This window comes from Mastacembelus armatus, chromosome 4 (genome assembly GCF_900324485.2).
Source record: "Mastacembelus armatus chromosome 4, fMasArm1.2, whole genome shotgun sequence".
NCBI lineage: Eukaryota > Metazoa > Chordata > Actinopteri > Synbranchiformes > Mastacembelidae > Mastacembelus > Mastacembelus armatus.
Window position 1 is genome coordinate 22,587,858 of NC_046636.1, and position 16,044 is coordinate 22,603,901.

The 16,044-nt window shown below is 41.2% G+C and overlaps 1 protein-coding gene across 1 annotated transcript in view; it reads right to left on the reverse strand.

The window, feature by feature from the left end:
* ncanb (neurocan b) overlaps positions 1–16,044 on the reverse strand; it is a 147,097-nt gene that overhangs the window by 77,148 nt on the left and 53,905 nt on the right. The window contains exons 3-7 of the mRNA XM_026305640.2: positions 10,981–11,210; positions 10,675–10,843; positions 5,567–5,741; positions 3,366–3,493; positions 328–621 (exon numbers count right to left, since the gene is read on the reverse strand). Of these exons, the coding sequence (XP_026161425.1) occupies positions 328–621; positions 3,366–3,493; positions 5,567–5,741; positions 10,675–10,843; positions 10,981–11,210 (996 nt within the window). The remainder of the gene's footprint in view (positions 1–327; positions 622–3,365; positions 3,494–5,566; positions 5,742–10,674; positions 10,844–10,980; positions 11,211–16,044) is intronic.

Consider the following 16,044-nt stretch of genomic DNA (forward strand, 5'->3'; position numbering starts at 1 on the left):
ATAAAAGGACGAGGTCAGACACAGAGTCACTGCAATCCCCAGTTGGACTTATTCATGTGCTGTCTTTTCCATTTCTCTCCCTTTCAGCTTCGCTTTCTTCCTTCCCTCCCGCTCTTTTAAGCTTCACCACACAACATACCAGCCCTCAAATCCACCACAGGGGACGTGAATGTCACACAATCATTTCGCAACTACTTCATGTGTGACATAAACATCTCATGCTAATTAAAACCCTGGATGGAATGCCAGGCCAGACCACATAGCTGTTGCCATAGCAATTACCACAGTGGTGGTGGATGAAGTGTTTCATAGCAGAGCTCGTAATACCTTGGTAGCAGTAGGCATCGAACAGGGCTGTCGTGTCGGGGAAGCCAGTGCGGTTGGGGTTGTTGTAGACAGTCCGCACTCCAGGCTCGTCCCCTCCACAGTTCTTCCGCGGGACGTTGATAGGGTAGCGTACGCTGCCATCAGCCAACCAGCCAGGGTCACACTGGTCCAGGCCAGCCTGCCAAGCGAGGTACAGCTGCCCGACAGTAGCCAGCTGAGCTCCCAGGGAGTGACAGTGGGTGGAGGCTGAGGCCAAGCTCAGCTTCTCTGGCACTGTGGAGTGGAAAACGTCACCTAGGAGGAGAGCAAGCAGAGGAGAAAAGAATGAAAAGGTCCTGAGTTTACTCTGAGTTACAGAGCAAGGTTGATAGCCTAAAGTCATTTTAGTCTTCAGACTCCGTACAGATGGTTTATGACTGTAGGTTTTTAAGACAGTTGATTTTGTGGTTTTCAGCATCATTTGAGTCCATGTCTGATTTTTTGTATGTGCACAAATCTGCCAGTATTTTCTTTCACTTTAAAGGCAATAAGTTTTCATTTTCTTCTTTCCCTTGTTAACTTTGACAAAGCAGCTGAAGATAGAGACTTGAAGAAGAGGATTCCAAGTTTTACTTATAATGCATAAGAACACAGTTTTTATTTTTGCCTAAAATAATTTAAAAAACATCAATAATTCAAAGCAGCAACATGAAAAAACAAGTGCACAGAAGTGATTGAAAGAGAAGAGAAAAAAAAGGAGAAGAAAGGTTGGGATAAAATAGCAATGCAAAAGTAGGGCTCTTACAAGTGAGAGAGCTCAAGAGCACCACTATGTCTGTACAGCACAAATAAAATTATATGATCAAATGATCCACTGGTGGCTCAGTGTGTAATGAAAAACATATGGAGTGGTGGACAGCAAGAAGAAGGAGTGGAGAACAGGAGAAGAAAGGTTGATATGAGATTCCAAGAGATTTCTGTCAAGAGTAAAAATTGTTTTGTTTTTTTTCTGATTTATTGAACTGAAATGCAGAGGTGAAAGTTAAGGGGTGAAGATGCAAACAAAATGAATGGAGAAAGAAGCAGAATGGGTTACCTGCATGTGAGGAGGGATGGATCGGAAAGGTGCTAGATGATATGTGAAATATTTAATGCTGGTGAAAAAAAATGTTCAGAATTTGACTAAATTAAAAACCTAATACTTACAGTAAACCAAACCATGCTTAGGTGTATGTACAGATAGGACATTTCAAATTTAATCAAAGTCTGTTTTTGTTTTACACAATATGAGGAAAACCACCAGCCCCATGTCGGCTAGTAATTTTAGTTTGATTTAAGACAATTATCTGCTGCTTTTTTCAATCAGGTTGTTAATTTCACTGAATGGTATTGTAAACTGCTGGATATAAAGTCCAGCAGTGGAAATTTAAGCTTTTCTGCTCAGTATCTCAGTCACCTACAGGGTGGTGTCTGTAAATGGCTCTAGTAACTCTTACTACTGTTATGCTTATTGACAGTTGTTTGTACCACCTCATAACAAATGACCCTGAAAAACTAACCACTGGAGTGTATCAGATTCGGTTGTTAAAAAGCCTGCTGCGCTTTGGAATATGAAGGAGGTGCAAACAGTACCACAAACAATCAATGTCAGTCCGTCAACTCACACGGGACTGATAATGAGCTTAAACTGACCTAAGATACTTATAAGCTGATTTTAATTTAGAATATGTGCAATGTTGAAATTTGGCAACTCTGACCCTGTCACTCTTCATGCAGAAACACCAAACTCAGGGGAATGAGGAGTGGGTAGAAACACTTTGCCTCTATGGCTGTGGGTGCTGAGGTAGAAGTGGGGCTTATGCTATATAAAATATTATAGGACCTGAAGCAGGTTCAGTGTTGGGGGCAGTGGCTGCAAGTGACATTATGGTGTTGGGTTGAGTAGCCTGAAAGTCAGGCATGGCAACAAAACAGTGAGCAGAGCACTGCTTATGTAAACCACCATAACCATATTTCAGTGAGATATTGCATGTGAATAGCAGCCAACTAAAGTTGACTTCCTGAACTCTCTCGCAGACTTTGTTTTATTAATGTCAAATAGCTACAGGTCAATAGGCAAAAGATAAGTTCCAGCTCTCGGTACAAGTGATCTTTAAATGTGGAACTGGAAACAAAAATTGTTTGGCATTTGACATCGCATAAAGTTTCAAAGTTATATCAATTTGTTGGATTGGATTTTTGTATTGGCTCTGCACTGTAGCATTGTGCAAGAACGCAAGCCCTTCTTTACTCTTACTAAGCCATCAAGGTTTCCCTTTTGGTGTGGCACATATACAGGTTAAGGTGACAACAGGAGATTTACTACTTGTAATTTGTGCAAATGATTGAAATAGTAAGTAAAAAACCAGAAAACAAAACCAGCTTTCTGATTTCTGTGAAAGTGACTGTTACTAGCAGGTTTTATCTTTACAGGTTAATTTGGTAATTAACTACTTCATGTAAACCATGCAAAAAGGCTTTAAATATGCCTTTGGTTATTAAATATGTACTTGATGGCTACAGACTGCACAAAACATTGTTCTAAAATACTGAAACTAAATGTCACAGGCTAAAAGTCAGTATCCTCTCTCAGTGACCATCTATGCAGAAGTGAATCTTTGTGTCTAGATAGCTTATTATGCAGCCCTGTGCACACTACTTCTGTCTAGGTACAGTGTGTTTGTCTACCTCTAATTGGAAAGTCACTATTACAGGGGATAGGAGTAACAAACACTCAAATATGTGTTAATGACATGAAATCAAAATTTGAGACTTTTTGCTCATACGATACTGATTTTTGTAACGTCTGCCTGTGGCAATAGAAATCAAAAAGTAAAGTTTTAGGATAACGCTACAGACCCACTGAGCTAATGCCTGCTTGCTTGCTCCCTCCCACTCCTGCTGTCTGTGTTAATGGATTATTAACTCCTGGCCATAGCTTTCACATACTGCACACCCAAGGCTTAGTGAACCTGTGCAGCTCTAACCCCAGATGCATGGTTGAAGGTCCTGACTCCTACCTTGAAGCTGTTGAGCAAAGCAGTAGACATCAAACAGCTCATCAGGGGACCTAATGCCATAATTACGTACTCCAGGTGAATCCTCACGATCACCATAGCAACCGGGCCGAGGAGACTGAATAGGATACCTGCAGAGAAAACCAAGCGACAGGGAAAGAGACATAGAGGTAGAGCAATAGAGAGAGAGAGGGGGAAAGAGTGGGAGATTAATATAGCCAGGCAATGAAAAAGGCAGCCAGAGACAAACTTGGCTCCCTGGGGATGAGTGTGTACAGACACATATATAATATAATGAAAACTGAGCTACAGTTTTTTTCATCTCTGGCCCAGAATACAATAAATTTCAAGAATATCTTATTCTGAGAGATTATATTTCCCAAAGAACAAAAATAAACAGATAAATATTCCCCCCTGCCTAAACTCACTGGAATACCAGTGAGGTACAGTATACAGTAACATTCATATGGAGTACCTCCATAAATACTGTAGTGTGCTTCATTTAATTATTCTGCCCTCAGTGCAACTTTGATAGAATAATTACCTAGTCATTTTACGTTCAATAATAGTTTGAATATATGTTTTTTACGATCTGCAAATATAGGAACACCAATAACACTAAAGCTTTAAAAAGAGAGAGAGAAAGAGAGGGAGAGGGTGATAGGAAGTCAATGAGAGGTTAAAAGAATCAGGAATTCCTTCAGTGGCTCAGCATGCCTGAGAAAAGTGAGGTCTATAGGCAAGCTCCAAGTGAGCAATTATTCCCAGAGAACACTGACTCCAGCAGCACCATGGCACAGGCAAAGAAGCTGATTAAAAGATTTAGATGGTCATACAGAGACTGATAAAGTGAGAGGAAAATACACTTTCAAGTTTACAAACACACACAGGTACACATGCAGGAATATAACCATAAACTTGCAGTGCTTTGCCTATAGAGCATCTGTTTGTTTTTATCTGAATATAACAAGAAAACAAAATCTTGTAGTGCTCCTGGTCTCAGCCTCTATCTTTCCGCTTTGTGGCTGGTAAAGCAGCGACTGATGTCTGTATTATTTCTACTGTATTAATTGGACACTTTCCTCCTGGCTGATGCTTTGGGAGCCTCCTGGATCTGGACCAATTAGACAGTACCCGAGTGAAAACAACAGGATCACTGGATGGAAGGAGAGAAAGAAATAGGGAAGGAAGCTGCACCACAGGAAAGTTGTGAAAAACTGAAGATGACAACAGTGAATCTGCCTGGCCAGTGGAGGAACAGTGGTATAAAATTAAAATGTAGACATGGAGAACATTGATGAGAGACAGGCTACGACTGGTATTCTTAAGAGAAACTTAATGAAAGGTGGCAAGCTGAAGCACATGCAGCAGCCTGACAGACAGCTCAGAGGGGGCACATGTAGTTAACTGTGTTGCTGGTATGCAAACAAGCAATTAGGTGCAATTATCTTGCATAGTTTTGTGGTTATACAAACTCCAAAAAGATCAACTTAACTTTCATGTTGCCATACTTTCTCAAATGATTTTTCCATTTTTAAAAAGATGATTTTTGTAGCGGCTTGTATTTATTTTCATTACAAAATGATTGTGTGGCATATAATCAAAACTATTACAAGGATTATAAACAGCAACATTGTCCAACAAACATGAGGTCTCAATCTCAGCCCCATTCTGCCATGTACTCTTTTGTCAGTACATGCAAAGTGGTCATGTATGGGTTAATCACTGACTATAGTTGGAGAACAACTCTCCCGGTAGATTTCAACTATTGCTCTCTTTTCAGGTATCAAGGTGCAAGAAAACATCATTCAGCATTTCAGAAATGCCAAAAATATCTATTCAATTATTAAGACAACAGATGAACATCACAAACCTTGAGCACTGCATATTTTACAGGAAGTGCAAAAAGTTCTTTAAGCTGTGTTCATAACACCCACAACATATGGCTAGATGTGTTTCCATGGCAACAGGGCTAATTGCTCTTCCTCCTATATATATATATATATACACACATTACACTCTGCTGAAAGATCACCCTTGAAGATGCATTTTACTACAATATTGAGGATTGGAGTACCAAAGAATGCACTGCATCACATTAGTCTAGTGACAACTAAAAGCGTCCTGTTGAGACTTATTCCGGTTAACCAAAACTATGGCTTTGAACCGCCTACTGCACAGATACCCAGAGTAGAAAGCCTCACCGTACAGTCTGGTCGGACAGCCAGCCAGCATCACAGTTGTCATATCCATCTGCGAAGGTAGCCTGCAGCTGACCAGGAGTCGCAATGACAGCTGAGTTTTCTACGCACACCCTTTTGGCATCAGTGAAGGAAAGAGCATAGCGGTCATGGGGAGCGCGGTAGTGAAATACCACACCTGGGGCAAAGAGAGAGAGGGAGAAGAGGTGAAAATAGGTAGAGGGGATGAGCCACAAACTAATCACATCAATTTATGACCTGCAACCTCTGGGACATGGGCATATTTATGAAGAGCAACCTTGAACCAATAAAACATGAGCATGTAAAGGTTCACAAACACATAAACACAAAGCCCTCTGGACATCCTCATCATGGACTGACATTGTTCTATTTGTGCAGGAGAACAACAGTATTCAGATTCAACAACCTTCACATGTGAGTCTTATTTGCGGTTGGTCAACTTATTACAGAAAAGAGATGTTGCCCTTGGATACAGCATATGACAAACAACAGCGTTATTTTATTGCTTTAACAGTACACACACATTTCACCCTGCTGCACTCTGCCTGCCTATGTGTTTGTGATGGATAGGCAACCAAGGTGGACATATAAACAGAGAAAGATGCATGTAATGAACCAGAGACAGAAAAAGTAGCAAAAAAGAAAACGAATGGTGAACAGGGTGAGACACAAGTGTATATTCCACATAAATGGCAATTGAATAGCTTCAGAAGTGTCCATCTAATGCTCCCCCACCTCCCACCTCTGCCTGTCATTCACACAGTGCTGCTTCCCTGAGGAGCATCCAGTGACATAAAAGCCAGTGGGCGTCTGGCTACTAACACGGCTCCTTTATCTTCAGTGGCTTTGTTTGGCAGAGTGACAGAGATTCCTGTGAGATGGAGCACTGCGTGGCAATTTGAGCATTAGTACTCCAGGCTATGGGTGCAAAAAGCAAGTAGGACCAATTGTGTTTGTGTGCCATTTACACACACACACAGACACACAGACACACACACACACACACACACACACACGCACACGCACACGCACACACGCACACACAGGCACAGGCACAGGCACAGGCACAGGCACAGGCACAGTTCCCACAGTCCCAGCAGTTCATCCAGTCATCCTGTTATTGTGGTCTTATTCTTGTAGAGATGTGTAGCTGAAATCCTCTCAGATTGTTCTGTTTCTCTTCTTGTACTTTCACAGCTTCCATCTTTTCTCATTTGAGGCTGCTGGATCCTGTCCAAACAGGGACACTAGCTTGCTGGCTAATCTGCACACTGGAGAAACAAATGTGTTTCCTCTCAGTAGGGGAACCCAGTCCCATTTCACAACAGACCTGAATGCCCAATACATGCCTCTATTTTTACTCTCTGCATCTTCACACATGCCCATTGGTCTGAAGTGAGCAGAGTAGGAAGGGACCATTTGTGACTGTATAAGGCCCTCATTGTAGAACAGACAGGAGTACAGGGAGATGCAGCGTAAAATGAAGGTAGAGGTGGCAAAGGCCAAACAAAGGGCATATGAGGATTTGTATAATAGGTTGGACACTAAGGAGGGAGAGGTGGATTTGAATAGGTTGGCGAGGCAGAGAGACAGAGATGGGAAGGATGTGCAGCAGGTTAGGGTGATCAAGGACAGGGATGGAAATGTGTTGTTAGGTGCCACAAGTGTGATGGAAAGATGGAAGAAATACTTTGAAGAGTTGATGAATGAGGAAAATGTTAGAGAGTACAGAGTAGAAGATGTTGGACAGGTTGGAACGGGTGGAGGAAAGTGTCAGGTGTGATGTGTGACAAAAGAGTGTCAGCAAGAATGAAAGGAAAGGTGGACAAGACAGTGGTGAGACCAGCAGTGTTGTCTGGTTTAGAGACAGTGGCACTGAGGAAAAGGCAGGAGGCAGAGCTGGAGGTAGCAGAGCTGAAGATGTTGAGGTTCTCTCTGGGAGTGACGAGGATGGATAAGATCAGGAATGAGTACGTCAGAGGGACAGCTCATGTTAGATGTTTTGGAGAAAAAGCCAGGGAAGCCAGATTGAGATGGTTTGGACATGTTCAGAGGAGGGACAGTGAATACATTGGTAAAAGGATGCTGAGGTTAGAGCTGCCCGGAAGGAGGCCTAGAGGAAGACCAAAGAGGAGGTTCTTGGATGTAGTGAAGGAGGACATGAGGATAGTTGGTGTGGGTGAGGAGGATACAGAGGATAGGGTTAAATGGAGACAGATGATTCTCTGTGGCGACCTCTGAAGGGAGCAGCCGAAAGGAAAAGAAGAAGATAGGACCCTCGTTGTAGCTCTGCTGGGCCGTGGGTCTACCTAGGGATACACATACATTTTCCAATCTGCTCTGTGAATGTTCAAGTGACATATTCGGTGTGGACATGAGCAAAACAATGATTTGTGTGCTATTAGTTCAAATAGATCGTGTTTGTTCACAGATGAATTTTAAGACAACTCTATACATATATTAAGATCATTTCAGATGTTCCCTTACTTTTTTTTGCCAATGGAGTACATAACACAATATTACAAGGTTGAGTTACAACAATTTCTTTAAATCCTTAGAGGTACATTGTGGTAAAGGCAGGAGTTTCAACTACTGAAATCCCCTGTAGCTAAAAATATTTAAGTAATAGTGCAGCATATTAGGGCAATAGATCTGTTCTTGCTGAGTATGCTGTCTGTCCAATAAATATGACAAATAGCTTAGCCTTGCCTAAAGGCTGAAACAGGGGAAACACCTAGTCTGGAAAATCATTGTGAATTTTACAGCTGTTGGTAGAGCAACTGTAAAATTCACAATTTACCACATGATATTGTTTTGTTAGAACTGTATGAACACAAAGGTGTAAAAAAGTGGTGGATTTTGTTACATTTAGATTTCAGACAAACGCAGGATAATTTATTTCCCCTGCTTTTAGTCATTACACTTATGCAACCTAGCTAAATTAACCTTTGTAACCTTTATATAGACATACCATCAGAGTGTGTGTGTGTGTGTGTGTGAGAATGGGTAAATGAAGGGCAAAAATTGTTAAATTGTGTCATTACAGAGGTTGCATATACAATTACAATAGTTTCTACCATCTCTTGTTCTGATATACTGTACTATCTGTTGTTGTCACAGTGCTGACACACCCACAGTCTGTGGCATTGTGTTCTAATTGGTGAGACACAGCCAATTGACCAGTTAATATGTGCCAAGAGAAAAAATGAGGTAGGGAGCGAGTAAGACATGGGCAGCAAGGGAGAAATTAAGAAATAGATGGCAAGAGAGGAAGGATATCTCATTAGAGCTTAGACACACACAAGTGAGTCTATGAGAAGAGTAGTGTGGATTAATATGATATTGATATAGCTGAGCAGTATCAATACTGCTAATTAATACGTTAAGCACTCAGAAGAATTAGTGTGAGGACAGCTGTAGTTTGCCATGTAGCATGACTGCCAATTAAGACTAAACCCTGGAGATGGCTACTCCTCGTCAGCTATGTAATTGGTTTCTCTGGTGGAGTAGTTTTTTTGATAGCATGTTAATCAACTGGCCAAGAGTTGGGGGAATGCAGGGTCTCCCAAGCATAGTGACAGGGTTCTTTACAGAGAGGTCAGGTGTTCCACTTGCTGAAGAAAACTATAGCAGCTTTGCTACACACACACACACAAATGTTCCCATATGAGTACATGGGTTCGCATCGCAGCTATGTGCAGGCAGGAGTGGAACCTATCTGTGTTACTCTCAATGACAGTGATAATGTAGTCATTGTGGTATGCTGCATCCTGGTAAAATAAAATCAAATAAAATAAAACTACTGCACTTTCAAATCTGATGTTAGCAACATTAGCATTTATTTGTGGCAAATGGCAGCATGGTGTACAGCAGCTAATGCATAGTGTGATTCCCTGTAGTCATTATGATAATAGCTTATTATTAAAAATAGTGAGTGACCTGGAAAGGATCTGATGATAGCTCTGCAGCTAAAATACTCTGATATAGTAATTATGGTTATACTGCAATGAGCTACCTTCAGATAGTGTAGTAATTCCAGAAATAGGGATGTCTTGGATACAGATAATGCACAAAATGGCTTGCCTATTAAGTTAAGCCACTGAGATCCATGCAAAGCTCTCACAATAACACTATTTGACTGTAGCGTACACTGCTGGGTTTCTACATTATTGGTTTCATTAGACCTCCAGTGCATAAACAGCACCTGAGTGGCACATGTCAGTGATGTTTAATGTGTTCCAGTCCCTCACCTTTTCTCCATCATCATACATTCTACATAGACGTAAACAGCCTTGGCTGTAGTGGCCATATGAGCCTGACCCGGAAAACAGCATTAATGTTATTCATAGTGACCTGGAGAGCAATAAGGCAGCTGTACACAACAAGAATGGAGTGTTGATTTGCCAGAACAGTAATCTGTGTGTGACATATATAATAAGATATATCAGGTGTATGAGGCATTTTCTGCTTGCTCTCCTTTTCTCTTCTAATTATTATTTACTATGAAAGGCCATGTTTTTTTTTTTTTACATCACAACACATAGCTTTCAGATTTAACCTGAACACATCTGGGGCCCAGTGCTAAGTCATGATGTTACATATGGACTAGCCTCTCTAACCTTGGTTCCTTCCATGTTATAAAGCAAATCACCAGCCACTACAGCACTATTAACTATTAACAGCTCTCTGTGATTTTAACAACATTTATTGAATATGTCATTATAATGTGGTTTCTGCCAAATCATGATTTTTGTAAAGTCACTTTTGCAACATTCTGGATACAAACTAGTCTAGAAACTTCTGCTGGCAACTGTAGTGGGATTTTGATCTTAATCTGGAACATAGATTCCAGTTCCACATTGAACCCCTAGTTCCTTAACTCACATGCTATACATTTTTTAAATATGTTTTAACACATTGGGTAAAATGCCAAGTATTCATCCAAATCCTGATGTTAGTACAATGTTCAACATTGTAAATAAGACCAGGACAGTGCTAGATCTGCTCTAAGATAACATAAAATGATCCACCACAAGTTTGAATAAAATTCACAATCGCTCCTCTAGGAAAGTTTGTCTGCTTAGAATTACCTGTGACCTCCAAGGGAACTGTGTCCTGCTCATCATTGATGCCCACTACCACTTCACAGCGATACAGACCAGAATCACTGGAACGTAGCCCAGTCAGAGCAAGGCTGGCATTGTAGCGATTCTCATTATAACCAGGCAGCATTACACGGCCCTGGAAGGCCTTCTTCACCTTAGAAATAAGGGAAAGAATGAGAATGTGATTAAAATGAATTGAGGAAACAAATAACACATCCTGAGTTAGACTGATTTCTCCAAAAACTCTTACATCAAACATTCAGTGGGAGTTCACCTCAGTGTTTACAGTACCTTGACTACATTGTCTTTGGCCACCAGGACTGACTGTTCCTTCTGTAGACCATCAGAGCCTCTCTGGCCCCAAACCTTGGTCCACTTGATCCTAGGAGGTTCATGGAATGATCCGGCACTAGGACGGAGAGTGAAGAGACATGGAAGGAGAACAGTCTTGGACAGCTCCTCAGTAATGGTCTGATGGGTCACCTTACGCATATTCACCACAGTGTCGCCATTGGTTACACCTGCTGAGGGGAGAGGAGAGGAGAGGAGAGGAGAGGAGAGGAGAGGAGAGGAGAGGAGAGGAGAGGAGAGGAGAGGAGAGGAGAGGAGAGGAGAGGAGAGGAGAGGAGAGGAGAGGAGAGGAGAGGAGAGGAGAGGAGAGGAGAGGAGAGGAGAGGAGAAGAAAAGAGAGGCGAATCAATGCTCTGCTGTAAATGAAGCACAGAATGCTATTTCCCATTACACTGAAAAGATGTTCATTAACTGCTTCTAGTAAAGAAAACATGCACTTTCTTTCCAGATTCTTTTGTTCCATCAGATCCTCCTAGGTGTAGAGCAAAAGGGAAAGAAGAGCACCTCACTGTGTGTGTGTCTGGTTATTGGTCATTGATCTGGCAAACCATTACTGTGCTGCCTGAACAGTGGGGGGGCAGGGCTACACTGTGGAGGGAAGATATAAAAGGTCCCTTCAAATGGCATGCATCAAACCTGGATATGCATTATGGGATCAATATCAACCACATCTTTGCGGCTTAAAGCACCACCACCACCACGACCACCATGGAGATACAAATATTGCTTTCATCAAAGCAGCTGGTGACAGAGAATATAAGAATATAAGAAATTCAGAGCTCTGGCATCAACCATTTTGTTCAGCAAAATCCTGTATGTTTTCATTTTTTCTTCCAAACAGTGGAAAAGAAATGGTAAACTGAGCTATATCATATGTGTCCAATCCCCTGAAATGACAGAAGTGGCTTATTTACATTGCAAAGGGAATTGTTGATTCCACTCATATAGAAAGAATACACAGGTTATCTTTTGACTCTTTTCTAGCTCACTCCTGAGATCAGTGGCCAAAACAAGTCTAATCTATGTCTAATCTATTTTGCCCCAGGACCCAGAATCAGTGCATGCGTTTTCAATGGGCTGTCACTGTTTAGCCATGCTAATGTCAATCTCAGTGGTTATGTTACAGATATTGCATATGAATGAGATAGTAGAAATCTAATTGGAAACTGTGACAAAAATGAGTAGAGCAAGAAACAGAACAAAGAGAAAAGAAAGCCAAAAATGGAAAAAAAATGAAAGAGAAGAAAAAGTGGGTGGAGGAGACAGCGTGGTTTGTGCAGTGGAGAAAATGAGCCTATTGATTTCTTTTCATTAGTGTCAGTTTCCAGTTTTCTGTGTGTCCTGCTCCACTCCCGTTTTGATTGGATGCATGTTGAAACACTACATGCTACAGGGATGGCTGTTCCTATCACCAATTAAATAGCAGACTGGTGGAACAATGTTTTTCCAGCAGTCATAGTGACACCGCTGTGTGAGCTGCTTAACCTCTATGTCCTCCTCTCTGCTCTGTCATTTTCCCACTCATCTCTTGCCATTCTCCTTTACCTCCTCCGAGCCTGCAGTATGACCACCTGTCAGCTTTCAGATGAGCATTTCAACTTAGCCCTGTCTCTCATCCACCAATGTTTTATCTGGAAATCATATATTTGTTTCATCCTCAGCCTACATATATTGTGTGTTTGATGTTTTTTTTCCCCCTCAGCCACAGCATGGTTCAGATTTAACTTTGAACCAGGTGCCTCATCTTTGATCGCCATTGAATTTTGCCAAGAGGATTGTATGGGCTCTGTGTGTGAGTCTGTTGTGGAATGTACCAATGGAAATATCACATTTTTCATACAAACATAAACACACACCTACACATAGAAGGTACGTACACACACACACACACAAACACACACACACACACAGCTTTGAAACTACAGTGTTTCCTTTCTTACTGGATGGTTCATGTGTTCATGAGCACACACAAATAGCAGATGTGTGAATGGCTGTCATTGCTCGTTCCTGGACCAGTTATGCTGCACTTGCTCAAGCTAAGAGGCTGAGTGCCTCTACCCTGATAGCTTAACATCAGCCCTCCCATCACATTTTTCCCTCCCCAAAGGCGCATAAACATGCATAAATACCCACTTCTCCACTTCTCCCAGTGACATCGTCTTAGGGAAGTGCTACTTATCTAACTCCCTCACCACTGATCTAGGTTTCTCTGCAAAGTAGCATCAAGCGAGATTTGTGTTCTGAAATGGCCTCTTGTTTTGCACTCAAGAGTTCAGCCCATTGAGGGAGGTGACCTGTCAAACAAAATGCACATAGGCAGAGGAATGAGAGAAGAAGAGAGGGGAGGTGATAAATAAACAAAGCAGTGGAGGTCACTAACAATGACTTTGCTGATCAAGTACAGTGTTTCTGTTGATTTTTTTTTTTTTTTGTGTATAACATTAAGGAAAAATGGTCTTTAAGAACAAACAAACAACAACAACAAACAAAATATAAATATAGTAATAATGTTACATCTATACTACGTATATAGTAAATTTTAGTAAATAAACATTCATTTTATTACTGAGACACACAAGCAGTTTGACACAACTGTCTAGTAAATTTGAAGCTACACCCAGGAGGCTAGATTAGGTAAGCATAAAGAATGGAAGCAGGGGAAATAAGGTGCAACTCTACTCTAACAAAATATGCCTACTATCACCTCTAAAATCAGAGCTTGCTGGTCGATAAATGAGTTATAATGTGTTAATTATATTTTGAAGTGTTGGTAGATGGATTTTGTTACAATATGACAAAGCCAGGTTTGTTGTTTCCCCATCATTTCAGTCTTTATGCTAAGCTAGGATAAGTAGCTTCTCTCGTTTAAGTCTCTAGTGCCTAGTATCCTCTGCAAATATTGGATTTAATATTTATCATTTTTTAGGAGTAGATGCATTTTCATCAGTAGAGAGAGTATCTTTCACTGGACCCAGATTATATAAATATAATATATACTCCAAATACTTCAGTGACTGCAGGCCAGTGTGCATTGTGACAGGAGCATGTGTAGAAGAAAATTGATTCTTTTGAATTTGTTTTACGTTATAGCAGCAGTGATATACTTTTCTCTAACACTTGACAGAGAGAAAAACATGAACAAGCAGATTTTACACAAGCATAACCCAAAGCGGAAATGTGAGTGGTGGAGCAAAAACAAAAAATAAAAAGTGAAAGTTGAAAAAGGGATGTGTAAGGGGGAAATTAGAGTGATGTGTTGTGAAAAAATGAACCAGGATATGAGGGAAAAAGTAAAGATGCATTCTTATGATTCAGGAATAGGAGTGTGTTAAGACACACACACATATACGTACAGACTCACTCCAAGAACACATCTTCTACAAGAGGCTATCAGATTCCACTCCCTGCTGTCACTCTCTTTGCTTTATCCCCCTCGAGGATGTGGGATTCATCTTTGTTTACCGCAGACTCGCATGTAACCCTCTCTCCAATGCACGCACACACGCGCACACACACACACACACATATATATATATATATATAGATAATGAGTGAAGTGTGCATGTTCTCTCAGCCATATTGCGCAGAGCTTGCTAGGAACAAAAACAAGCAAATTTATTCTTCAGCTAATAGGCATCAATAATGTTTAATCTGCTTGCCAGTTCCTTGCCAGGTTCCACCTGGATAAGCACCATTTGGGTAACATTAAGCTACTTATGTTGGCAACAGCAAGACAGTGCAGAAAATTACGCTCACTAGGCTTTACAATCACAATCTCATTCACATTCTCTCTCCTGTCTTCAGTCTTTCTGTCCACTTTATTTGGACAAAATGTTTATCTTTGTTTCCCGGCTGGTTCTGCAGTTTGCACAACTAAATCAAATGAAATCAATTGCAGATTCACATCTTGAAAAGTCTAAATTACATTTTGAAGGAGATAAGATGAAAAAAAAAAATCACTTTCTTCAGTCATAGTAACGAATGTAAATGAGCAAGGGTCCCCAATGTCACTGCTATATCAAATCTGCATTTAAATGGAAACGTTACCACAAGCGAAGCCACCCCACCCCCCATGCCAGACTTCCTTTTGTTTGGATATCTATCTGTGTTTCATATTTCTCTTTGTCGTCTCCTTTCTAAACAAGGCTCACCTGGCAGTTGGATGATAAAATGAAGAGCAAAGACTGAAGATGAATGTCAATACAAAGAAAAAGAAAAGTGCTGAAAAAAGGGCATGTGTGCCCGGTAAAACTACTCTACTGAGAAACACTGGATTGTAAAGTCCAATACAGTAAATGTTAACAGGTGATCTTTTTTTGACCTTGTCCTGTGGCTTTGTCTGAGTTGAAAAGGGCAGGGTGTGAAAGGAGAGATCCTTTTCTCCATCTCCTTGTGGAAGCTCCACTTCCAACTGCTTGCAGACAGATCTCATGTTTTATTTTATTTCTGCTCTTTCACACTGGCACCTACGTGATCATTGTTGGCCCACCTGTCTTTGCTTTAGAGGTGCTCTCAAATTGTTAAACACAGTCGAAGAGCATTTATGTGGCTGGCACAGAGCTGCACATATACACGGTGTGGGCGGTAATGGCATTTTCACTGTAATAGGAACACAATTGCAAACATCATTCCTTGTTCCCTCCCTCTCTTTCTTATTCTTTTGCTCTCTTTCTTTCTGAGGTGCCTGCAATAGCTTTTCCAAAGATAAAGGCCCCTTTGTCTTCAATTTGCCGACATCAAACCCGTCAGCCTGCCACTCAGGAGCTACTGGGACACATCGAGTGCATCCTCTCCTGTCGCTGCTGCTTCACTCCTGCTGCCTGTGTGTCAGCTGATTATGTGTTTGTCTAAGTGTGTGTTTGTGTGCGGAAGTGTGTGTAGGTAATAAATCATGACAGATGAGCTGTCTGACAGAGGTTTGCTGCTATGAGTTGATCATTGTGTTAAGAAATGACAGCTGATACAACACGAGCAACTGAACTGCAGCAGGCTTGGTTCACACAG